Raw genomic sequence first — 26,120 nt, 5'->3', positions numbered from 1 at the left:
GCCCACTCTTCTCTATAAATAAGAGTGTGAGCAGAAGAGGAACAGGTACTGTCAAAGTCCATACTCCTATATGGGTGGCATTTAGGGAGGGGATCATCTGCTCCCTGCCTGGGCCCCCTGAGTTTGTTTCTTCTGTTCCCTCACCACTTCCCACTTTACTCCTCCCCCAAGCCTTGTTCCACCAACCTCTACCACAAGCACTCCCCAAAACTTCCTCTGGGTTAAGGGAAGGGAATGAGGAGGGGCTATTCTTGTAGCAAGCTGTATCATTGTGGGAACTGGGGGGGGCCACAATGATTCAAGTTTATGAAATGCCTTTACAAAAATCCCTCACCCCAAGAATGTCCACTACTCTCCCTTCCCTCCATCTTTTTTGGGGTCTAAAAGGACAGTTTTGTTGGGGGAAAGGAGATCTCTAGAAGCAATAGCTGAGAGACTGTGCTTGATTCCTATCACAGCTGTAACCTGGACTCAGTGTCTTTGCCTTCCTCCAGGGGACAACTCAATTCATGGGCTTAGGTCAAGGTCTCAAGGTATAGAGGCATTCTCTTGTATTTGAATGAGCCAGAGGGTTGATTCAGAAGAGGTAGAGTCCTGTGGGTTTATAGTTACAAAGGATCTGTTCCAATGAGGAATCAATGTTTTATAATGTAATAAAATGAAATAGGGAGCACAGTCCTCCATAATATTGAGCAGCCAAAGAGTAAGTCTATGTCATCATTATGTTAATTTGACTTAAAATGGGCCCAACCACATGTACTGATTTCACTGTGTCTTGCTGACCCTGTGAGAGTCTCAGGAGACAAGGAAATTAAAAGGCCAGGGAGGGTCCTAGGGGATGGAGAAGAATTCTTGGCTGTCCCCTTCCTACTGTGCTACGATGAACTTCATTTTGGACCTGGGACCAGGCTCAGTGTTCTAGGTGAGGACTGGGATTGAGAATTTAAGGGAGAGGGGTCGGGAAATGGCAGCTGCATCTTGGTCTTGACAGTACCCATGCAAATCAACCTACCCTGGCCCCTTCACCCTCCTCCTGGAAGCTCTGGCCTGGAGGGTGTGGGAGGAACGTGGATGGCTCCAGGATTCCTGGATCTGACCACCAGAGCATACCCTAGTTTGAAATGAAGCCTTAGCGGCTGTGCTAACTCCGGGTCACAGTTATACTTTGGAGCCGGAACCAGGCTAACAGTTCTGGGTAAGAGAAGGCAGCACTCATTATCCTCTATCCCCATTTAATCCCTCTCAGGGAACAGGGAAGGGGCAGGGTTGGTAGCTGCGCCTAGCCTAGGAGAGAGCTGGGGACTGGAATAGGGAGCCCCATAGTCCTCCTTTCCAGTCCATTTGTGTGCGGGGTAGCGGGACTGTGAGCACAGACATTCTCTACTTTGGGACGGGTTCCAGGCTCTTCGTTCTAGGTAAGCCTGTATAAAACTGGTGGAGGAAGAGAGTCCCCAGGGAAGAGATGATGTTCCTAGGGTAGGGAGAGGAGCAGAGGACCTTTGGAAATCCGGTTTTTGTGGGGGGACTGGGGGCTGTGACTCTGGTAACACGGCCCAGTCTTTTGGATCTGGAAGTCGGCTGATCGTCATAGGTGAGTATCCCCGGACAGTTCATAACAGGGCATTGACGGTCTGGAAGCGTCCCGGTACCACAGCTCCGCCGATCCCGGGCTAGGGACGCCGTCGGTGCTGGGGGAAAGCAGCTTTGACAGAGAGAGAGCCAAAGCCGTTTCCATCCCCTTAGGCACGCTTTCTCCTGCTCCATAGACGATTCTTTCCTGATTCTTTCCTGATCTGTGTAAGAAGGGAGTGTAAGAGAGCGGTGAAGGGAGTAAGGGGCAGGCTGAGATGGACCAAGAGCGCAGCGCTGGCAGACGTGAGAAACTGGCTCCCTGTGCCAGTCTTCCTAAGAGCAGTGCTTAGACTTGCATACCCCGCTACGCGTCACAGGTGATACACCTTTCCTCCTGGCTATCTCTAGCCAATGCCGGGTCCCTCCCACCCATGGCTCCGCATAGTCATTGTCCAGCAGCTAGCATCTCTTGGTGGGAGGATAATTCCGAAAGGCAGCTTTGGAAAAGTTTCAGCCTCCCCTCTCAGGTACCACCCTGAGTGCCCCCCATTCTACATTTTCCCCTTCCCTAACAATGGATTTATTTACTGCTAGGAAACCTGAGTGTATACGGAAAAATTGGGGTGAAAGGGGAATGGAGGAAGGTAGCAGAGGGACTAGTCTTGCTCGTTTGGATTTCTAGGGGTTGAGGGAAGCATGTTTCGCAAGTCTTCTCGCTTGGACAAAAATAGTGCCTAAAGCGAGGTAAATGTCAAAGGGAAAGGATCCGAGCAGAGAGTGTGGAATGACAGCCAGGTAGTGTGGAGTCTTGAAAAATACATTGAATTGAGAGTGAGAGGATCTGGATTTATACAGATCTCCAACCTTTGTGACCTTGGGCAAATTACTTACTCTGTCTCTGGGCCTCAAGTACACCATCTGTAAGATGAGAGGGTTGTGCTATAAGAGCTCTAAATTATCTTCCAGATATAGCCCTGCTTTACAATTTATTTATTCTATAAGGTTGGGGAAGGAGAGAGAGACAGAGAGAGAGGGAGAGAAAGAGAGAGAGAGAGAGAGAGAGAGAGAGAATGTTGGTTTCTTCCCTCCTCTTCATTTATGGAATGGCATACAGAGAGCTTAAAATCTAGTATATAATGCTCTATACCCAAAGGATAATTAAGTGTTTACTTATTTAGTGGTGGTAAACAGGAAGAAGAGGAAAGATGATAATGATTGATGGATGAAGTGGAAGGAAGCATGGGAATAACAGACACAGGCAATAGGAGAAATCCAGTTCCAGGTTGCATTTGACTTTTCAAAGTAGACTCCTGTATTGATTACAAAGTCTGCCTCTCCCCCTTCCCCAAGTCCTTCACTCTCTTACTTTGGGATCCTGTTCCTTGAGAAAAGTCATAGGATTTTGAACTAGAAAATTGTTAAAGATTATCTCATCCCAACCTTTATTTTTAGAAATGAAGGTTGAGTCCCATAGAGGTGAAATGTAAGGCTCATGTCCATACCACTGCCACCAGGCCTTGCCCATGGGTACCTATCAGATGAGTCAGTCATGTAAATTGGAGAAATAAGTTCTTGTGTCCATTGGGTGATTAACTCTAGGGTGCCATAAGACTCTCGAGTCTTGAAATATTTCCCCTTTCCCTCAGACTAGGCCTAAAATCCCCACCATTACAGTTACTCCTCTGGATCTGAGGAAAGATAAGAAGATGGGGAATGTGGAAGGACAGAAACTCTTTAAATATATATCTTTTACTTTAGAAGGTACAATGTGAATCTAATGTTTGATGAGTTTTCTTGTACAATAGAAATTATATTTATTCCTCTTGGCACTAGAGTAAATAACTAAGATTGATATGTGGAATTTTTAGGGAGGAATATTGCAACTCAATCTAGGGAAAGATTTCTTATAGGTTTGAACTATCTAAAAATTGACAAGAATGCTTTAATAGGTAGTGAGTTTGCTGTCCCTGGAGGCGTTCAAGCAAAGACTGGATGACCACTTGTTGGGGATGAGGATGTACCTCATTCTTCAGTAAAAATCTTAGATCACTTTCAGCTATGATGCCAAGATCCTGGAAGGGAGAACTGGGTTTCTACTAAATTTCTTCTCTCATTCAACATTAAACCCTAGACTAATTTAATAAATACTTATTTAGCTCTTAGGTATATGAAAGTTATAAAGATAAATAAGATTGGATCCCTGCCCCCATAGAACTCCCCTTAGCTTGAATGAGTTTGTTGTTATTCAGTTGTGTCTGACTTCCTGACCCCATTTGAGGGATTTCTTGGCAAAGATACTAGAGTGGTTTGCCTTTTCTGTCTCCAGCTCATTTTACACATGAGAAAATTGAGGCAACAGGGTTAAGTGACATGCCCATGGTCACACAGCTAGTTAGTTTCTGAGAGCTGGATTTTAACTCAGGTCTTGCTGACTCCAGGCCAAGTGCTCTATCATTTGCTCCACATTGCTGAATTTATTAGAATGTAAAACTAATCATCTATAATAGGAAGACTCTAAGGAAATGGGAAAGGATCAAAGAAGTTTTGGCATGAGGAAGGGAATAAGCATTTATATATAGCTCTTACTATGTGCCAAGTGCTTCGTACCAATATTGTTTCACTTGATCCTCATGACTCTGAGAGGTAGGTGACATTCTTATCCCCATTTTGCCGTTGAGAAAACTGAGACAAAGATTAAGTGACTTGCCCAGGGACAGGGTCACATGGCTAATACTTGTTGAGATTGGACTTGAACTAAGGTCTTCCAGAATTCAGGCCCATTACTCTATCCTCTGTACCACCAATTGACTCAGAAGAGGCAATTCAGGAAACACCTAGAACAGGATATGTGACTTCAAATGGCTGATCATTCTAAGCTGTCACAGTAGGAAGACATTTACAGGTAAAGAAACTATGGACCTGCTAGTGGAGCCAAAGTAGATACATAGGGTCCTGTCTTAGGTTAATTCTGACAAAAGCAAAGACATTTTCAGATTTGTCAGTCTGAAGGAATCATGACCCCAAAACAAAAAAAAAGTCAGTGTATACCAGGTTAACAATTGAAGCAAATGTATAGAATCTGCTGAAATTTAAGTCAATTCAACAATTTTAAGCATCTGCCCTGAGCAAGAGACTGTGCCAGACACAGGGGATACAGCGAAAGAGAGAGGAGATCCTGTTCTCAAATACTTACATTCCTCAGGGGGATATAACTGGCACATGAGTATATATAAAGTAATAAAGAGAATTTTGAAACAGAAATACTGCTAATAAGAAAGGAAGAAGAAGGGAAGGTTTGACTGGCACAGAAGGTGAGACTTGATCCATGCTGTGAATGAAGCTAGGGATTCTCCTAGGTGGTTAGGGGAAAGAACATAGGAGGCCACTTTTGCAAAGTATCAGAAAGTGCTTCAAAGAGAGTAATATAAAATAAAAGCAGAGAGGGAGAGAGGCAGATTGAAATATTCATCTAAGCATGTTGTTTTTATCCTAGAAGTAATAAAAAGTCATTGAGAATTTTTTGAGGGAGTTGGGGAAAGAGGAGACATGATCAGATCTGTCCCTTAGGAATTCAAAAAATTAGAAAAGGGTCTGGGAGACCAATTAGGAAGCTACAAAAACAGATGATAAGGGCCAGAAATAAGGTAAAGACCAAGTGATTGTAGAAAGAGGACAGATGTTAGGGAGACTGCAGAGGTAAGGTCGACAATCATTATATAAGATGTCCCAAAAACCTTAGTGCTGACAATAAGATTTTTGGGACACCCCATAAAATAGAACTGAGGGAGAGGATGACTCCAATGATGGATATCCAAAAAGATACTTGTGCTTTTGAAAGAAATGGGGAGATATGGAGGAGAGATAGGCTTAGAGGTTTCAGTTCAAAGAAGCCTACCAAGAGGGAAAAGGAATTGGGACTTAACTGACAGAAGCAATGTAGCTTTCTACATATGAAGAGGAAAAAAAGTCTCTCAACAATTCTAGATCTACAATTCTTGGCAAGTCTTTTCAATTAAACCGCAACACCACTTATTTAAGTATCTGCTATATTCCAAATAATTTGCTATGTACTAGAAGAAATATAAAGTAAACAAAATAATATATCTGAACTTAAGGAACTTGCATTCAATTAGAAAAGATGAGTCATATATTCAAAAATTATATATATGTATACAAAGCACATATACAAAATTACAATTCAAAACATAACATTACAAGTGGACAAGGGAGTCATGGAATCCTGTGACTTCCATCTGTGAGATCATGGAAGATTTTTCAGGTTTCTTATCTGTAAAATGAAGAAAGTGGAAAACACAATTTTTGAGGTCTTTCCAAGCTTCAAATACATAACTAAGTCTTGAAGTATGCATAGGATTTTAACAGAAAAGAATATCTTAATTCTCACAGGGTACTACAAATAGACAAATACATAATGCATCCTTCTTCCTGCCTTCACAAGAAGATAGCTCTGTGTCCATTCCTGGATATCAACCTCTTTCCATTTTTCAGATGACCTGACCAAGGTGACTCCCCCAAAGGTGACTGTGTTTCAGCCATCTGAGGAAGAAATAGAAGACAAGGGAAAGGCCACACTGGTCTGTCTGGCCACAGGCTTCTACCCTGACCTCGTGGAGCTGAAGTGGTGGGTGAATGGGCAGGAGACCCAAATTGGGGTCAGCACAGACCCTCAGCCCTCCAAAGAGCAGCCACATAACAACTTCTCCAGATACTCCCTGAGCAGTCGTCTTCGGGTATCTGCTCCCTTCTGGCGCAATCCCAAGAACAGCTTCCGGTGCCAAGTATTGTTCCATGGGATTGGAGAGAATGAGACCTGGACAAGTAACCTGAAGAAACCCATCACCCAGAATGTCAGTGACCAGATCTGGGGAAAAGCAGGTGAGAAATATCATGAATCAGAGTAGGGTGGGGATTGTTTAGTGGGCAAATAGACACAGAAAAGAAGACCATGACAGAGACATAGAGAGGAAGAGAAAGACAAAAAAAGGACAAGGGCAGAATGAAAGAAAATCCAAAAGCAAAAACAAAGAGGGAAGGCAGAGAATCAAAAATACAGAAAAAGAAAGAAAGAAAATAATTCATCCCCAAGAATCTCCCTTGGCAACATGAATCTAGAGAGAAAAGGAGTCAGGCTACATTCCCCTGGAGTTAATCAAGTCCCCTTGCTACATGAATTAGCTATCAATCCAGACTCAACTTTTTCCTTCAACCCCAATCAGTCTTACAAATAGCTGCCCTAGACTACCAACATACATCACATACAGAGTATTCCTCTGACCTTCCATCCTTCCATTTGCCCACAATCATAAAGATAATGGTGTTTTTTTTTTAAATAGCAGCAAGGAGAGAAATACAGGGCTAGGGCTAAGTCAGGAGGCATTAAATATAAAAATCATACGTAAATTTGCCTGCCTCAGAATTTATTTTGGTCCCCAGTCCAAGAGTCATGATTTAACCTGTGGGACCTACATAAAAGACAGCATTTTGGGGAAAGCCAAGGATTACCAAATATGTCACCAATTTTCTCTTTCAGATTGTGGTGTTACCTCTGGTAAGTAAATCTCTTTTTCTCCTTATTCCCTACCCCTTTGCCAGCAACCACAACCCAGATATCCCTTAAGTAATCTCCTTGAGTGCGGGGATTTTCTTTTGTCTCTTTTTTTACCCCTGAAGCTTGGCATAGCACCTGGCACTGAGTACACACTTAATAAATGTTTATTGATTGATTGATTAAATATGCTCCTCCCTTGTCCCATTAGCAATAGCAACATGAGACTAGAGGAGGCTAAAGTTATGTGCTTATGAGTATGGGGTCTCTACCTTCACAGAGTCCTATCAGCACAGTATCCAGTCTGCTACTTTCCTTTATGAGATCCTGCTTGGGAAAGCCATGCTGTATGGTCTGCTGGTCAGTGCTCTGGTGTGGAGAGCCATGGTAAGGAATTGAAAAAAGAAGAGAGGAAAATGGCACACAAATGTGATCTAAAACCAGCCCTAGAAAATATGATGTACCCATAAGTCATCAAGGGTATGGGAAATGTGAAAGAGGAAGAAAATAACCCCTAAGACCCCACAAAGTACCCCAAAGTGGATTTAACTTTTAAGTTTACAAATGGGATTGGTGAGAATGGAGTAATTCAAGGTGAATACACAGTTAACAAATTCTAACAAGAATCCAGTCTCTTACAAAGGTTTCACATAGATAGTCCAAATCCTGAGCTTCCCCATTCTTCAACATGTTCCTTTACTTAGTCCTGTTCCCCACTGTGATGTTACCTGTGAGATTGACAAGAGGTATTTGCATGTCTTCTTTAGGTCAAGAAAACATATTCCTGATGCCAACTGTGGAGGTGAGAGCAAGAAGGAGAGAACAGGGTGATCCAGCACCCCAGTTTGGTTTCTGCTTTCTGTATTCCTATTCTGTGTTCCAGAAAAGCTATTATTCCCTGAACCTTCATCCCCATCTTTCACAAATCTCTCCAAAGAGAACATTCCAGTTCCAAGGGGGAAAGGATGGTGGTTTAATATTGAAGAAATAAAAAAGCCTGCCCTGGCTTAGCAGTTACCAGTTATGTCTCTATCTTTTTTTCTCATTGACCTAATCTGGAACTATTTCTCTATATTGGGATAAAAAGTTCAAGAAAGTATTAGCATATAATTAATGGAAAACCTGCTTGAGCAAAAAGGTTTTTCCATTGTGACATTAGCATCCTTCCTCAAAAATTCAATTGTCACTCTCATTTGTCCTTATATGGGTACTACAGAGATGGAGTTAAGTCAATGGATGCTAGAGGTTGTGATTATTTGGGACAGGAAGATGGACAAAGGAGAATCATAATATCTAAGTGATTAAGGGGATATCTGAGCAGAGGCAAGAAATAGAAATCTGGTATGAATGAAACAAGAGAGGTGGGAAAGGATTGAGAAAGTGAGGAAAATGTAGAAGAATGTTTAGGAAATTGAAATAAGTCTTAATGAGAGGTAGATTGTGTAGAAGTCTGCTATTATTGTGAAGGATGGTCTGTTTTGAGTGGCAGTTCAGGTGCTGAATTATTCTTTTACATTCTGAACTTTGGAAATTTTCACATGGAATTGGAGTTTGGGATTGAAGTTCAGAAGAAGAATAAATAGATTTGATGTTCATCTGATTAAATATGATAAAAGATTCCTTGGAATTTAATGAAATCCCAAAGACAATAAAGGTATAGAATGAGAAAAGGGCCCCAGGTAGAGCCAAATCCCTAATAATAAAATAAATGTGAGAATAAAATCAACTCTGAGATTTTATTTTATATTGAGAAAATTTGCAAAACGACAAAAGGATGAAAATGGTCAATGATGGAGGAGCTGGGAAAAGTGGAGCATATTAATATGTTGTTGGAACTATGAATTGGTCTGACTATTATCTAAATGAATTTCTAATTGTGATTTTTAAAAACAACTAAAATGTCCATAATGTTTGATCCAAAGACCCAACTCACAGGTCTGAGTCAGAAAGAAATGTCCCATATGTGCCAAAATATTCACAATAGCATTCATATAGTAGCAGCAAAAAACAAAAACAAAGTAAATGCCCTTTGATGGGGAATAAAGCCTTAATTTGTGATTTGATTGATACAAGGAACTACTGGATCACAGAACTCTTTCTATCAATGCAAACTGATTACTTCTCTGCAATTTATATTCCCATAGAGTGTCCTAGGACAGTGTTATTATATAGACATCATATGTCAAAGATGTGGCTTGAATCTGGGGCTTCCTAACTTTGACCCAAGCACTCTACTCACTATTCCTCTCTTTTGTTTAGAGAATAACTAAACAAGCAATGGTATCTGAATGTAATGGGATATTACTGCGAAGGAAGAAAGCATGAGAACAATGCATTTGGGAAAGCATAAGTATAAAACTGATAGGAAACAATGAAACTGAACCAGGAAAGTTTATACATAATAACTACAACATTGAATTGAAAGAATAAAATCCCAAACTGAATGCTGTGTAATTATAGTCACCAAACTTGGCCTGTGAGAAGATGTAAGGAAAATATAACTCCTTGTCTTCCTTGCAGAAATGGAAGACTGTTCCTGTGAAACACTATTTATAGTTGACTGATATGTTGGTTGGTTTTATTGAAATAAATGCATTTTTTCTATTATATTTTCTGTTACAAGTAATGTTTCACTGTATAGAGGAGGGATGAGGCATTTATTTAAGCATGAAAGTGGCATAAAAGTCACTTTTTTGATAAAATCAGAAGATAGCATTTTTTATGGAGGAGATCAGGGAAAAGAGAGAAGTGCAAGTCAAACGTATTCAGAATTAAACCTAGCCAATCAAGGGAGATTATTTATAAGAAACTTTGGAAAAGTCACCCAAATTCTGTAAGACTCCCAAATGGAGGACTGGATTTCAGTAGAGTAGTGGAGACAGAAGCTAGATTACAAGGGGTTAATAAGTGAATGAGAAGACTGGTCCCAGTTATATAGTCACAAGATCAAATGGCTACTTTTAAACATGTGGTTCTCAACACATCTGAATGTACAAATAGATGTCCTTTTAATTTCTGTGACACATTTCTTTACCACACAATTAATATTTTGACAATCTATATTTTCTTGCTTTATATTCTGGGTTTCGTTGTTTGTTTTGTTGGGGCATGGGGGAGGAGAGAATCTTCTAAAAGGAGTCTTCTTCCCCCAACCAAACTTGAAACTCCTTAAAGGCAAAGATTATATCTTTATTTGTCTTCAGCTTTGTAAGAAGATCCTTGGTACTCACAAAGTAATTAGGTCCCAGTATACATAAGCCCTCAATTTCTATTTAATATATGACACTGTTCCCCAAATAATTTAGATTTCTAAGGCATGAAGTTGATCATCAGATTCTGATATCACTGTCTTTTCAGGAGAACTAAGTGTTCACTGTGAGAGAAACTTTGGACTGGAAGCTTATATTGTTTCAGCTTTTAGATCAGGGGATTCTGGACCAGTTCTTTAGGTTATACAATCGTGGATTCATAGCTGGAAAGGACCTTTGGGATCATTTGTTCTCTAATTAAGAGAAGAAGGTATCTTCTTTTACAGATGAGGAAAGAGAGACAGAATTTAGATGACTTGCCTGTAGTCACATATGATAGAAAAGTGACAAAGTTAAGATTTGAATGGAGGTTTGCCTGCTTCCAAATCTAGAATTTTATCCTATATACCCTTCTTGTTCCTTGATTTCCCCTTCTATATTCCAAGACTGGCAGGAAAGGACTCCTATTCATAAGTTGCACAAAGAAAGATGGGCTAAAACAGTAGTTTGTTTCATAGACCCTTTTGATGAGGTCTATGGAACTTTTCTCAAAAAAAAAATCTTTTTAAATGCACAAAATAAAGCACACAGGATCACAAAGGAAACCAAGTACAATGAAATAGTTATCAAAAAATTTTAAGAAAAAAACAAGTTTGTGAACCTTAGGTTAAGAATTTCTCCACTAAAGGATGGGAATTTGAACATCTTAGATGCTGTTTCCTAATAGTAAGGAACCTGAAGTCATCTAGTCTACTCCACATAGACATTATTCCCAAAATTACATCCTTCAGGAGAAATCATCCAGCTTCTACTTGGACACCTCCAGTTAGAGAAACCATTTTTTTTATTTTATTGTTTTGGAGAAAATTAGGGTTAAGTGATTTGCCCAAAGTCAGACAGCTAGTCAATGTGTGAGGCTGGATTTCAACTCAAGTTTTCCTGGCTCCAAGATTGGAGCTCTGTGGTGGCACTGTGCCAACTAGTTACCCCAAACTCATTCTTTTTAAAGAATTTCATTATTCTTTGGGAGGGGAATATTTTGATATATGAGGAAGTTCTTCTATGGTCCTAACCTTTGAAGACAAGCAAAACTAGGCTAATTCCTCTTCGACAGATTTTTTTTCCCAGATGGTATATATTTAAATTTTCAAGTATCTTCACCATTCTGGTGATACTGGTCAACACCTTCTTTTCCTTGTTAGTGTCTTTCTAAATATGATTCCAAGAACTGAACACATTAGCAAAGATGGAGTCTGAATAAGACACAGTTTTGTGGGCATGTTGTCATTCTTTTCATTTCAGTCAAAGGTTTAGGATTCAGTGGGATATCACAGAGTCTAGAGAAAGAGAGTATCAGGAATTGGCCTTAGATATGGAATAGCAGAGCAAGAAACCCCAAAGAGGTAGGAGATGTAGGCCTCACAGAAATGGAGGTGGAAAGACAACAATCTCTATTTGATTTGTCATTCTGCCTAGGTCCCTTGGGGAGACAATAGCTCATTTCTTACTGAAAATTATCTCCTCCCCTCCTCTCTGCCAGAGTCAGTGTTGAAGTAGACAAGAGTTCTGAATTTGGTCTCAAGAACCCTGGATGGGAATCCTGCTTCAGCTAATTACTGGATGTCCCAGGACAAAGTCACTTAATCTCACTAACCTCAGTTTCCTTATCTGCAAAATAGCACCTATCTCAGAGTTGTTGTAAGGATTAAATTAGATGAAGTATGTGGAAAAACATTTGCAAAACCTTAAAGTTCTGAGAGTCAGTCTGGCCTAGTGGCCAGAGAGCCATCCTGCAGATTGTGAAGATGTGTCCAGGTGTTGCCTCTGACCATTTTACTGTGCAATCTTAGTTAAGTGTCTTAGCACAGAGCAAGTGCTCTGGGAAATACTTGAGTCTGTAAATTGCATTCACAAATAGTGGCACCCTTATCTGGGAGGTCTTTGTACCAATGAATTGACTTCCCTCTATGCACCTTCCCTTTGGAGGCTGTAAAACTCTTGGAATTTGCCCAAGAAATGGCTCTTTGCTTATTGAGGCTCGGTTAGGTACTTAAAGTGGTAGACGCTTAACTAAAGAGAAGCATCTTCCTTCCTCTTTAGCCCAAGCCACTCTGCTCCACCAGAAATTCTAGTCTTAGTGGAAGAGGCACAAGTACTCTCATGGCTTGATACTCTTACATAGTTTTTTGTTTGTTTGTTTGTTTTTACCCAGATGTCATCTAGGGAGAAATACAAGTACACCTTGCCTGCCCCTTGACTTCCTACTGTTAGTTCATCTCTCCTTTTATTCTTCCCCCAGACCCTGCTCTGCCAGATTCCAGCCACAGTCACTAGCTTCCCTCTAAGCCTTCTCAGAATTGAGAGAAGAGAGATTGAGGGGAGGGGCCAATCTTGAAACAGGTTGTATCATTATGTCAAATAAGAGGGTAGAGCACAATATACCTTCCAGATGCCTTTACAAAAATCTCTTGTTCCAATGGCAATTCCAACTTTCCCTTTCTCTCCTCTTGGGGATCTAACTGAGAAATTTTGAAGGCAGTATGTCTATCTCAGGGAGATTTCAGAGTCCCTATGAATGAGCAAGAGAAAAAACTACATTTTTACTTTCAATAATCTCCAAGTGAAATGTGATATTTCCTTCCTTTATGATTTAAAAAAAAATCTTTATTCTGAAAAAAGGTCAATAAGTTTCATCACTTTGCCAGAGGAGTCCATCACACACATGCACACACATACACCCAGGACACTCCAATGAAGAATCAGCATTTTTATATTTTTTTATCGGCAATTTATAACAAAAACAGTGTTTTGTACCCTTTCCCAATTACTCCCTTTGCCCTCATGTTAATTTGCCTTTAAACATATCCAGCTTTATCTAGTTGCTTTTTCTTGTTGACAGTGGAGGTTAGCAGGGGAAGAGATCATTAAAGTGAGAGGGCAATCCCCAGGATAGAGACAGATTCGTGCAGAGCTCTGCGCTATTGTGTTACAATGAACTTCATTTCGGACCGGGCACCAGGCTCACTGTACTAGGTAAGGAGAGCAAGGGTTGAAGATTTGGGGAGACGGCAGTTTCATTGTCAGGTGAACTTTACCTATTCACCCTGTTCCAGACCTTACCTACCTCTGAAGCCCGTGGGGTGGGCACTGCTGGGGGCGGGGTAGCAGCGATGGCTCCTAGGTTATTTGGTAGTGAAGGAAATTCCATCAGATGCTTTCCCGAGTTTGAGCAGCAGCACAAGCTGCTGTGCTAACACCGGGCAGGTGTATTTTGGAGCCGGAACCAGGCTGACAGTGCTGGGTAAGGGGAGACAAAACTCCCGTAACGACTCTGCTCCTATTCATACTTTCACGGTGATCAGGGCATAGGACAGAGTGGGAATAGCAGCTGCCTGAGCGGGAGTTGGGGGCTGAGGCTGGGGATCCTTTATTCCTCAACTCATTCGTGCGCCAAGCTGTGCTGCTGTGGGCACAGACTCAATATTTCGGGGCTGGCTCCCGACTCATCGTTCTAGGTAAGCCTTGAGAGAGTCCCAAAGGGTGATGCAGAGTGTCCCCAAGTGTGATTGGAGTTGTCGGGGCAGAGAGGCGATTCAGAGGATAGTTGGGATACGGTTTTTGTGAGGGGTCTGGAGAGTGTGTTCTGCTGATACCCAGGTTTTTGGTTCTGGAAGTCGGCTGACCGTCGTAGGTAAGTGACCCTGGGCAACTCGTCTTTGAAAGTCCGGAAAAGTCCTAGTACTAATGTGGCTGATCCCTAACTCAAGAAGGTCCTAGTGGCCTGGAACAAGAAGGGAGACCCCAGACCTGGGAAGAGGCAGCTATGATTGGGAGAGGGCCAACACACTTTTCATTCCTATTTGCTGCTTCCTCTGCTTCACTGCGGACTCTTGCTGCAGGGCAGGGTGGGGGACAGGCCAGCGCAGGGTGAAGAGATGGGTAGGACTGGGGAGAGAGCCCTGATAGGACTGGGGGATGGGTCGCGGAGGTTTGGCTGCAGCTCTCTACCTCTGTGAACTATGAGCAGCATTTCGGCCCAGGTACCCGGCTAGTGGTCACAGGTGAGATACCCTCCCCACCTTCCCACCCAGCGCCTTTCATATTCTGAAACCACTGTCCACAGGGGCCAGAGGGCATATTTGGAAGATTCATCCCTCTAAGGTAGCATGGTCAGTGGTCAGTCTATCTTCTCTGCGACTAACCTCCATTCTCCTCCCTTTTGCACACTCCACGCTTAATCGCATAGAAAAAGAGGTCAGGACTGGGGACGCCAGCCAGGGGATGGAATGGGGGTGGAGGGGCCAATTGTTTTGGATTTCCTAGACATGGGTGAGTGAGCTAGGTATGGGAAGGTGCTTCTTTGGTTTATAAAGGGAAGGATCATATGGAAGAGGGGAGTGATGGTCCCAAGCCTTCTACACTGGATTAAAAAAAAGAGAGAGAGAAGTACAGCTCTGAAGAAAAAGAATCTGAGGGAGAGTGCATGGGGATCGATGGTGAGATTTTGTGCAAAGGGATTTGGAGTCAGAGGACCGGGATTCACGGATAGATCTGTTACTACCTGGGTGATTTGGGCCAGAACATTTCACGTCTCCGTAACTGTTTCCTCATTTGCAAAATGAAGGAGTAGACTAGTTGATTTGTGGAAGGATTTATTATCTCTTGTTCATTCCAAACTCGTGGCTGAAGCAAAGAATAAGGAACAACCCCTTTGGTGCCAATAATAATTATCCCCTTTTCAAAGCACTTTGTAGAGCTTTCAAATTCTAATTTGGCTTATGAAGGGAATCTGAAATGGGGGGGGGGGAGGGAAGGGGGTGGAAAGTCTCTTATGTTGGACCCAGAAAAAAAAGTACAGGTCAGAAGATGTTTACATGAATTATGCCTGCCCCCCAGCATAAGCTCTTTGAGGGCAATAACTCAGCCATTTACCCTTTTATCCTCCACAATACCCAATTTTGCTGATCCTCATATAAGAAAGCTTTTTTTAAAGATTACTGAATTATTGACACAAGGCTACACACACATCTAGTGTGACTCCATACTCAGTGGACATATAGGTATTTAGAAGTAATGATGATGATTATGCTGATTGATGGATAAAGATGGAGAGCAAAAATGGAGAGATAGGGTGATGGGTCAGGAGAGAATTAGAACTAAGATGGGTTTGAAGGCTTGGCATTTTAAAGTGGATTCTCATTTAAGTTACAAAATCCTGAATCTCATTTCTTCACCTACTCCCCTGAGTTTCTAGTCCCTGAGAAAATCACAGGATTTAGAGTTGTAGGGTACATGAGAAAACATCTAATCCAATTCAGCTTCCTAATTTTGGACATGGAGCAACTAAATTTCAGGGAGGTGAGGGGTGTTATTTTTGATCACACAAATTGCCTTTGCCCAATTACCTACTAACTGAAAAGCTTATAAGGCAATTGATTCGGAGGCTCACCACCCTCCATCTATTCCTGCTGATTCTAACCCAACTGTCTTCTCAAAGAGAAGCCTAAACTATGGTTGTATTGCATAGTTACAATGATGAATTCATAGATTTAGAAATAGAAGGGACCTTCAAGGTCATTGAGTACAACCCCCTATTTTACAGATGAGGAAATTGAAGTTTATAGAGGTGAAGTAAGTTGTTCATGGTCCTGCAGCCAATTAGTGTCCAAGGTGGGATTTGCACCCAAGTCTTTCTGGTTCTAAATTCACCATGCTATCTACTATACACTGCAGAGTTTTGTTTATTTTGTGAAAAGGAAAGGCACCTAAGGTTTTACAGGAAATCTTTCCATTAACCCTGGCTTGGATCTTCTGTGTATAGAGTTCTTGGCATCATGGAGTTAGACATGAGAAAGAACTTCTGGATATTGAGGTACTTGAGACCTGAGAAATAAGGGAGCTTGAGGAATTCCTGAGAGGCAAAAGAGAATTTAGTCTGATGGGAATATGAGAAATATAGTTCTTCCTGGATGTCTGGAGAAGGATGAGATAAACACATGAAATATATGCAAAATAACTGTATACATACATTATGTATATTATACAAACCTACATTAGATTTTATAATATGCATATGTATATAATATGTATCACATGTTATATATGCACACATATATTTTTATATTAAATATATGTTAGTAATAGAGATATATACACACTTTTCATTCTCTTGAATACACACATCAAGGCGTACAATGAGTGAGCAGCAGAATGAAATAATAGAAAGTACTAGACTATATAGATCAGAGTTCCTGGATTCTAGTCTCAGTTTTTCTACCAAGCAGTCATGAGAACTTTAGTCTAAATCGTTAAATTTCTCTAACCTCTGTAAAATGGAGATAATAATGCCTACTTTACTTACAATGAGGATCATAGTAAAGTGAGATCATAAATTTAGAGATGGAAGGGATCTTAGAGGCCATTCAGTTCAAACTCAGTATTTTACAGATGGGGAAACAGAGGCCCAGAGAGATTGGTGTTTTGCAAACAGTCAAGCAGATAGTAAGAGATGGAGACACAATTTAAACTCAAATCCTCTGACTCCAAATTCAGAGCTTCTCCTCCTCCTCCACAATTCCTCAATAATACAAATAGATACATATAAGATTGTACAGGGTGGCCAAAAGGTTTTTGCGAAGTTTACACTACTAAAATTTAATAATATGGATATTGGTGCTACAAAGTGCCCTTAAAGTCTTAGTGCTTAACTGAGCGCTAAGATTTTGGGGACATCCTGTATTTAACCTTAAGTAGTCATAGTAGCAGCAGCAGCAACAAGAGCAACAGCAGCAGTAACAGTAGCACTAAGTAGTTTTTCTGATGTACAAATCACCCCAGTAGTCACTTGTTTGGATTGAGACGTCAAAAGCCACTTTAAAAACACAAATGTAATATTCAGGAGAAATAACAAGCTGAAAGAATTCTCACAGGTTTCTAGTATAACCCCTTCATTTTATAGAGGTGGAAACTTGGGGTAGGAGAGGTTATATGACTTAAGTAGTAAGTGTCAAAGATAGGGAGCCACTTAAGGTTTGACAAGGGACAAGATTTGACATAGACCTATTTTTTAAAAAAGGATATCAGTTTAGAAGTTCTATGGAGGATAGATTGGAGAGGAGTAGACACTGGGAAACCAATCAAGAGGCTATTATAGATCAGATGGGAGGCAATAAGGGCTAGAACAAGGATAGAAATTGGTCATAAGAGTGGAAAGAAGTGAAAACTGCAAGAACCATTCTGGAAAGAGGATCCATAAGATATGGTAACTGACTGGTCATTAGGATTACATTGACTCCACCTTTGTAAACCTGAGTGACAAGGAGGATGGTGGAGACATCAATAGAAATGAGTAATTTGGGAGGAAGTCCAAGTTTAGGGGTAATTCAAGGCAATCTGTCTTGAGTAACAAGGACCGATTCTTAGAAGAAGGAAGAAAAGCAGGTTCATACATAGAAAGAGGGGCCATTCAGTTAAACCATAGCACCATTTTTTAATAGTTTTATTTATTTATTTTCGGATTTTGACATTCATTTCCACAAAATTTTGAGTTCCAATTTTTCTCCCCATCTCTCCCCTCCCCACCACATAAAACCTTGCATTCTGATTACCCCTTCCCTCAATGTGCCCCGCTTCTATCACACCCCTCCCTTCCCTTATCCCCATCTTCTCTCTTTTCTTGTAGGGCAAGATAAATTTCTATACCCCATTACCTGTATTTCTTATTTCCCAGTTATATGCCATAACAATTCTCAACATTTGTTTCTAATACTTTGAATTCCAACTTCTCTCGCTCCCTCCCTCTCCACCCATCCCCACTGAGAAGGCAAGCAATTCAATACAGGCTATATATGTGTCGTTTTGCATGACTTCCATAATAGTCATGTTGTGTAAGTCTAACTATATTGCCCTCCATCCTACCCTGTCCCCCTTTTCTTCTATTCTCTCATTTGACCTATCCCTTTCCAAAAGTGTTTGCTTCTAGTTACTTCCTTCTCCCATTTGCCCTCCCTTCTATCATCCCCCTCACCCCAGTCATCTCCTTCTCCCCTACTTTACTGTGGTGTAATATAGATTTTCATATCAAATTATTCCATAGCATCATTTATTAAGCTTCTACTCTGTGCAGGGTGCTTTGTTTTGTGCTAAGAGATTTATAAATGACACAGTGTCTCTGATCTTGACAAGTTTACTCTCTAGCAATAAATCTAAAATAAATACAAAAAAGGCAATCTAAAATACGGGGTATCCCAAAAGTTTTAGTACTTTTTAAAAAAGAGATTAAACTTCAGCTCTACAAAATCTTGGAATCACCTACAAAGATTAATAGTTTTAATTACACTATTATAACTTAAAACTTCACCAAGACTTTCGAAATATCCTATATAACAGTGCACAGGAGTTACATTGTGCTGTGATTGATCCCAGAATAAAAAGATCACATCCACCTGGATGGATCAGGGAAGACTTGCTAGGTTCTCATCCATAAACAGAGGGGGTACTAGATGAGATGACATCTGAGGTCTTTTCCTACTCTCCAATACTATAGTACAATACTATAATCCTATATCATATTTGAATTAAATACTAGATAGAATTGAAGCAGATGTAGAAGATAGTTTGATACAGGGTACTATAAACAGACAAATATACAGGCGTAAAGCATCTTCTTCCTGCCTTCCCAAGAAGACAGCTCTGTGTCCATTCCTGGATACCAACCTCTTTCCATTTTTCAGATGACCTGACCAAGGTGACTCCCCCAAAGGTGACTGTGTTTCAGCCATCTGAGGAAGAGATGGCGAAAAAGGGAAAGGCCACATTGGTCTGTCTGGCCACAGGCTTCTACCCTGACCTTGTGGAGCTGAAGTGGTGGGTGAATGGGCAGGAGACCCAAATTGGGGTCAGCACAGACCCTCAGCCCTCCAAAGAGCAGCCCCATAACAACTTCTCCACATACTCCCTGAGCAGTCGTCTTCGGGTGTCTGCTCCCTTCTGGCGCAATCCCAAGAACAGCTTCCGGTGCCAAGTATTGTTCCATGGGATTGGAGAGAATGAGACCTGGACAAGTAACCTGAAGAAACCCATCACCCAGAATGTCAGTGACCAGATCTGGGGAAAGGCAGGTGAGAAGCCTCATGAATGAGTAGAGGCTTAGGGAAAGGGTGATCTCAGGTTAAGACATACAAGTAAGGAGAGGGAAAGGAAAGAGCTAATAAGAAGATCAAGAAATAAAGAGAGAAGCAGGGTAGACAGTGTCTGGGTAATCCGAGAACTAAGGAGGAAACAGTCCTTTCCCCTATGAACTTTCCATGATAGATGTGCCTAGGAGGCAAGAAGGATCCCTAGCTTAATAAATAAGCTGATAGTAACTAACATCTATATAACACTTACTCTGTACCAAGCATTTTACATATATCATTTCATTTGATTCTCACAACAATGCTGGGAAGTAGGTATCATTATTGACCCCTTTTTACAGATAGAGATATTGAGGCAAACAGATTGGGTGATTAGCCCAGGGTCATATAGTTAGTAAATATATGAGGTGAGATTTGAACTCAGGTCTTTCCTACTCCAAGCCTGACACTCTAACCACTGAGCAAACTAACTGCTCAATGTCCTGTTAGAGTGAAGCTAGACCACTTCTGTGCTGTATGGACATCTATTTAGTGCTATCCTCTTTCCTGGTCCCTATCAGATCTTCACAGAGAGGATCTCCAGGCTAAAAACCTATTTGGTTCAGCAGTTTACAGGGTTCCACCCTAAAATTAACCTCCCCCCATTTTCCTAAGATCATAGAGATGATATATTTTCTAGAAGCAAGCTAGGAGAGAATTAAGCTGGCAAGAATATTAATTTTAAACTAAAATTTTAAAATTAAATTAATTTAAATTGCAATTTTCTGGCAGTGTGGTAGATGCTGGGGATATAAACAGAAAACTGAGACACGTCAAGAAACTTATATTCTGCTAATTTCAGGACCAGGACTGTATTTGGAGAGAACTGAGGGATTTAGATTTTTAGAATATAGTTCTTATTTCTCTAAGAACAGGGGTTTGTGCTAACTTGCATGGCCCCCTAAATAAAAACCTCCTCAAGGAAACAGGGATCAATTACATATCTCCCCCAATTTTCTCTTTCAGATTGTGGGGTCACCTCTGGTAAGTAAGCCTCTCTTTTCATTTTCCCCGATTCAATGATCCTATTCCTGTGGCAATGGTCTAGGGCGGGAGTCCATGGGTACCTGGTGGGTACATGCTTATCCCCTGACTCAGCAATAAAGGGAATACAAGACTGGGAAGATCAGTTTTGGGGGGTGTATTTGTCCCCACAGAGTCCTATCAGCATAGCGTCCAGTCTGCCACCTTCTTGTATGAGATCCTGCTGGGGAAGGCCGTGCTCTATGGCCTGCTGGTCAGTGCCCTGGTGTGGAGAAGCATGGTAAGTGAGGGATAGGGGAAGACCAGATAGAACAAAGGGATGATCCTGAACAAATGAACGCAAGGGAGTGTGAGAACCTCATGGGAAGTCACAGGTTTAGGGGCATCATCCGGGAATTCCACCTATTTCTGTAAGCTCACATTTAGTATTATTGAGAATGAAGAGATTCAGGGAGAATTTGAAAGGGCAAGTTAATGAACCCTAATAAAAATCTACCTAGAGTTTTCCTTCCAGAGGTAATTTCTGAAGCCCTAATTTTTGTCTGTAATATGCCCCCTCCTTCAGTCTCACCCCAACTTCTGAGTTCCTTGAAATCCTGGCAAAGCCCAATTGTGTCTCTTCCTCAGTCCAAGAAAAACAATTCTTGAAGGCATCTGTGGACCTGGGAGCAGGGAACCAAGAGCAAAGGGCCTCTATCCTCTCATCAGCCCAGCTTGGATTCTCCTTCATCCATTTCCAGTCTGGATTCCAGAAGACATGCTCTTCCTTCCCTTTGCATCTTCATCCCTCATAGATTTCCGCAAAGAGAACTATGTAAGCCCAAAGGGACAAAAGTGTTGGATTAATCTTAAAGCAATAAAAGTGTCCTGGTGTGGTCTCACTCTTAACCACTGTGTGTCTGTGGCTTCTCGCTATTCCTGGTTTATGTGCTGTAGACTTAGTCACAAAAGATGTTTCTAGAAGGTAACATAGAAATTTATGGAAAATATCCTCCAGCAGATAAAAAGAATCACTATGATGTTTACCTGCCCCCCCCCCCCCCCCCCCCGCTTCTTTCTCTAAACAGGTAGTGCAGGAAGGGAGCTTAGCATTGTGCAGTACTAGGCAGGAGGTACACTGGGGACAGGACTAGGCAGAGGGCCACCACAATGTTCCAGTGATGAAAGGGGCCTTAAATGAAGAGGAAGAAAATAGACAATGAGATGAAAGACAAGTGTTCTAGAAGGGAAGGGTCTGAAATATGAGGCAAATGGTAAACAATAAATAGTTGACATTGACTTAATGTGTATCGTAGTTATTATAATATTTTATTATCATTATCATTATTATACTAAAGTAAGTTTGATTTGTATGAGTTGGTGAGGATTAGGGACAGTTTTGTAAGGACACTTCATATTAAAGTTGTCTCAAGAGTGAAAATCCTGGCCCAATCTATCTTTCTAAGAGATTGCCTTACTTAGATACATACTTCTCTTCTCTCTATATATGAACTGAAGGCAGGATTTTTCTGCATTATCCATTCTTAGGATACGATTACGATTTATTTCAAGATTTAGGCCTGTGGGCTGGTAGTAAACTACATGGTTGGGTTATATGTTTAAAGGTAAACAGGGAAGTGGACAGATATACCTGAATGGGGAAATCAAATCTAAACCTGGAGCAGAGTGGATTCCCATCGGATAGACAACAATGGCAGATGCTCCAAGAGGACTCAGAAAGAGAACGAGGAATGATAGAATCCATCTGGGATTAGCCACACCTGTCAATATTAACTACCAATCAATGAACCCATCAGCAAACATTTATTAAATACAGAGACTACTAGGTACTGCAATGGATAAATGATTCCGGAGTCAGGAAGACTTGAATTCAAATTTGTCCTCAAAGACTTAGTAGCTGTGTAACCCTGAGCAAGTCGCTTAAACTCTATTTGCCTCAGTTTCCTCAACTGTAAAATGAGTTCAAGTACAGCACCTGTCTCTAAGGATTTTTTTGAGGATCAAATGAGATGTTTTTAAAGGGCTTAACACAGTACCTGGAACACAGTAGGTGTTATAGAAATGCTTATTCTTCTCCCCTTCTACTCTACTATGCACCAATATTTGTAGTAGACATTGGCAATATAAAGATAAAGTAAAATCGCCTCTGCCCTTAAGGAATTTACTTTGGCTGTAAACATACCCTTCCCATCTAATCATACAGGACACCCCAAAGGCCTTACTAATTTAAAACTACACCAAGACTTTGGGGACATTCTGTATGTCATTTCCTTTCCTACAATGTACAGATCTAGTCAAATTGACCTTCTTGTACACATTCATATTCCATTTCTGCACCTGTGGACTGGTTGTCCCTCATTCTTGGAATGTATTGCTAGGTCAACTCCACCTGCTACATTCCCTAGTTACCTTCAAAACTCGAGTCCTCAAGTATCACTTTCTGTAAGAACCTTTCATGATCTCAACTGCTAATGCCTTCTATCCTGTATAAATTTATCTTTTATTTATTTTGCATATGTTTTGTATGAATTTTTTCATGCACCTGTTGTCTCCCATTATATAGAATGGAAGGCTCTAAAGGGCAGATATTATTCACTTTTGTCTGTGTTGTTAATGACTAGTACAGTGCCTGGAACAAAACAAGTATTTAACCAAAAATTGCTGACCCATAATTTTATTGTACCTTCTTTAGAGGACCCTCTTTGAAGGTGTAATAGGCAAGAGCCCTTTTATAGTTGTTGAACATAAATGAGAAGATTGCAAGTATAAATTCCTAATGTGTAGGAAATCTACTTAAAATCTGATTGGACTTTTTCTTCTCCCTGTATGGAAATAGCAAGACTCATGAAGAGTCTTAGAAAAGAGATTCTATACAAGACATGAAAAAGTCTCTTCCTGAGTACTTGAAAGAGAGAAAAAATCAACTTTAATTAGAGCAGACTTTGAGGAGTTGTTGGCTGCAATTTGAAAGCTGAAAGATAGGAAACTCAATAAAAGTGAGTTCAAGGAGATCTCCATGAGTAGACAATTATGGGCAGCTTCTTATTTGAGCTGTGCTTGGACTTCTTATCTTCTATTCCAATTCCCACATTTTATAGGTGAGGAAATTGAAATAACTCCTTTCCCAATACAACTTACTTTGTTCCCTTTTGGAGTACCCTTTTAGAGATATAGGAAAGAGATATCTAATATGGCTAAAAGAATGTAGTAACTAGCCCAAACTGATACAATGTCAGATCAATAATAAGTGTTGGTATCAGGACTAGAATATGGATTTCCTAATACCAGGTAAATGGTTATCTGCTACACCAATACACCAAGCTGCCATGAAAATCTTAAGGTTCAAAATATACCATTTCACCAGGACACTTAATTGAGAGCAGGCATTCTTAAGTTGGAGTCCAAGAACTGCTCCCCCTACAAAGGGGTCCCTGAAGAGATTTCAGGTGTCTATGAACGTAAGTGGGAAAAGTATTTTAATAACTATTTCCTTATGATTAGTATCCTTTGCAATCCTATTTTTACTTATTTAAAAATATTATTTTGAAAAGGGCTCCATAGGATTCACTAGATGGCCAAAAGGGGTCCATGGTACAAAAAGCTTAAGAATCCTTGAGCGATGAAAAAAGATTCCAACACATTATTGACCCCATTCCGCTTATATCAACATCTCACCACTGGTCTTCTCAGGCTTCTCTTCAAGTATCACATACTTTTAAAAAATGTACTGAATGTCCCAAGCTCTTTGCACTAAGATTTTTGAGATACCCTGTATATTCATAGCTTTTATTTACTCAGCATGTAGAAGAGCTGAAAGATACTAGACTATTGATAAACTCAGGGTGAAACTAGGAAGTTAAAATTTCTTCTGCTACTCTAATTGTCTTGAAAGTACTTCTCGGGGTAAAGAAGACATGATCTGATCTATCTATTAATAGAAAACGTGAATCTTGACATTTCCCATGTTAAAGTAATTTGGCTGATGAGTCCCTCCTGAAAAAAGTCTAGTACCTCCAAGACAAGGGAGTCAAGAATTTTGTTCACAAGATTATATCCCCAAAGAAAAATCCCTCACTTTTATCTTTGAGCCCTATGGCAAAGCTGGCTAATGATAAAAACATGGAACATTCTTGTCAGGGTGGCAAAAGTAAATAATGCTTTGGGGGTTAAGGGAGTATTTGAGATCAGGATGATTGTGTACATAAAGTGAGAGGAAAGGAAGTAGACTAAATCAGTGCTGACGTAGGGGATGAGATGATGAGAAAGACCTTTGTGGAGATAGTAGTAGAAATATTAATAGTTAGAAATCAAAACTAATAACAACAATAATAATAATAGTTTGCAATTGTACAGAATGTGAGGAATTATAAAGAATTCATGCTTGAAGAGGGATGGAACCTTAGGGATCAACGCAAATGTTGACATCAAGGTTCTTATGCTTAGAACTGAAAAGGATATTTGAAGACCCATCGAGTTTCAACTCTCAGTTTCAGAGATAAGGAAATAGAGACCCAGAGAAGTTAATGACTCACTGAAAGTCACCCAGTTAGTAAGTAGCAGTCCAAGAATTTGACCCCAAATTCTCTGATTCCAACTAAAGATCAGCTAGATGGTACTGGGATAGAGCATCAGGCCTGGAATCAGAAGACTCATTTTCCCGAATTCAAATATGATCTCAGACACTTACAAGCTGTGTGACCCTGGGCAAATTATTAGCCCTGTTTGCCTCAGTTTCCTCATGTGTAAAATGAGCTAGAGAAGGAAATGGCAAATCACTCCAGCATCTTTGCCAAGAAAACCCCAAATGAGATCACAAAAACTTGAACACGACTTAAAAATGACTCAACAACAACAACCTGTGATTATAAATTCAGCATTTTCCCCACTGTACCAGCAGAAAGATGAGCAAATATAGAACTTACGGGATAAGGTTTCCAATCAATGTTGGTGGGATGCTCCCTAACACTGATGGACAGAAGCAGGAGATGGGAGGAAAATTCAATAGTGTAGTTGTTCCTCACATTTTATACGTGCGGGAAGAAATGCACATAGTGAAAATAGTTCTAGATTTATGATGGTGAGCAAGTCAGTCTATCTGGGTCTCAGTATCCTCATTTGTAAAACAAAGGAGTTTGACTAGATGGTCTTTAACATCCCTTCCAGATCTAAATATATGATCCTATGGTACTGGAATCCATTCTTCCTTAAGATGAAAATTCTAAAAGTTTCCCCTTCCTTACTCCTACCTCAACAGTTTATCATTATGCACCCAAGTCTTGGGGAGGAAGCAAACAGAATGTGACTCTTCACTTATCTGTTGACATAAACCCCAAACCTCTATTTCCTATAGCTGACCCACCTCCTGAGATCCTTATGGACATGGGACTTCCTGATTCTACTGGAGAAGAGGAAGTGTGAAAGTAGGCTAATGAGAGAAATCCTATAGGAGAGACAAAGAAGGAAAAACATTTATTATCGAATTTAGTATTTCACTTAAATGAATAAGATAAATTGCATACAATTACAAAGGAAAGCAATTGTACTGAATTAAAAATCTATAAGGAGCCTGTGGACCCC

General features: G+C 40.6%; 2 gene segments (V, D, J or C); both read left to right on the top strand.

Moving 5' to 3' along the window:
• The first annotated feature begins 996 nt into the window (after positions 1–996).
• LOC140531871 (T cell receptor beta constant 2-like) lies at positions 997–8,155 on the top strand. The segment is given in 6 exon segments: positions 997–1,114; positions 1,421–1,591; positions 6,082–6,468; positions 7,124–7,141; positions 7,419–7,525; positions 7,906–8,155. Coding segments are annotated over 6 exon segments (822 nt in total).
• Positions 7,926–21,431, top strand: LOC140531870 (T cell receptor beta constant 2-like). The segment is given in 6 exon segments: positions 7,926–7,940; positions 13,552–13,687; positions 19,119–19,505; positions 20,526–20,543; positions 20,717–20,823; positions 21,171–21,431. Coding segments are annotated over 6 exon segments (684 nt in total).
• Positions 21,432–26,120: the final 4,689 nt, after the last annotated feature.

The sequence above is a fragment of the Notamacropus eugenii genome, chromosome 3 (genome assembly GCF_028372415.1).
Source record: "Notamacropus eugenii isolate mMacEug1 chromosome 3, mMacEug1.pri_v2, whole genome shotgun sequence".
Lineage (NCBI taxonomy): Eukaryota > Metazoa > Chordata > Mammalia > Diprotodontia > Macropodidae > Notamacropus > Notamacropus eugenii.
The sequence above is the reverse complement of the archived record's forward strand: the minus strand, read 5'-3'. Positions and strand labels throughout refer to the sequence as shown.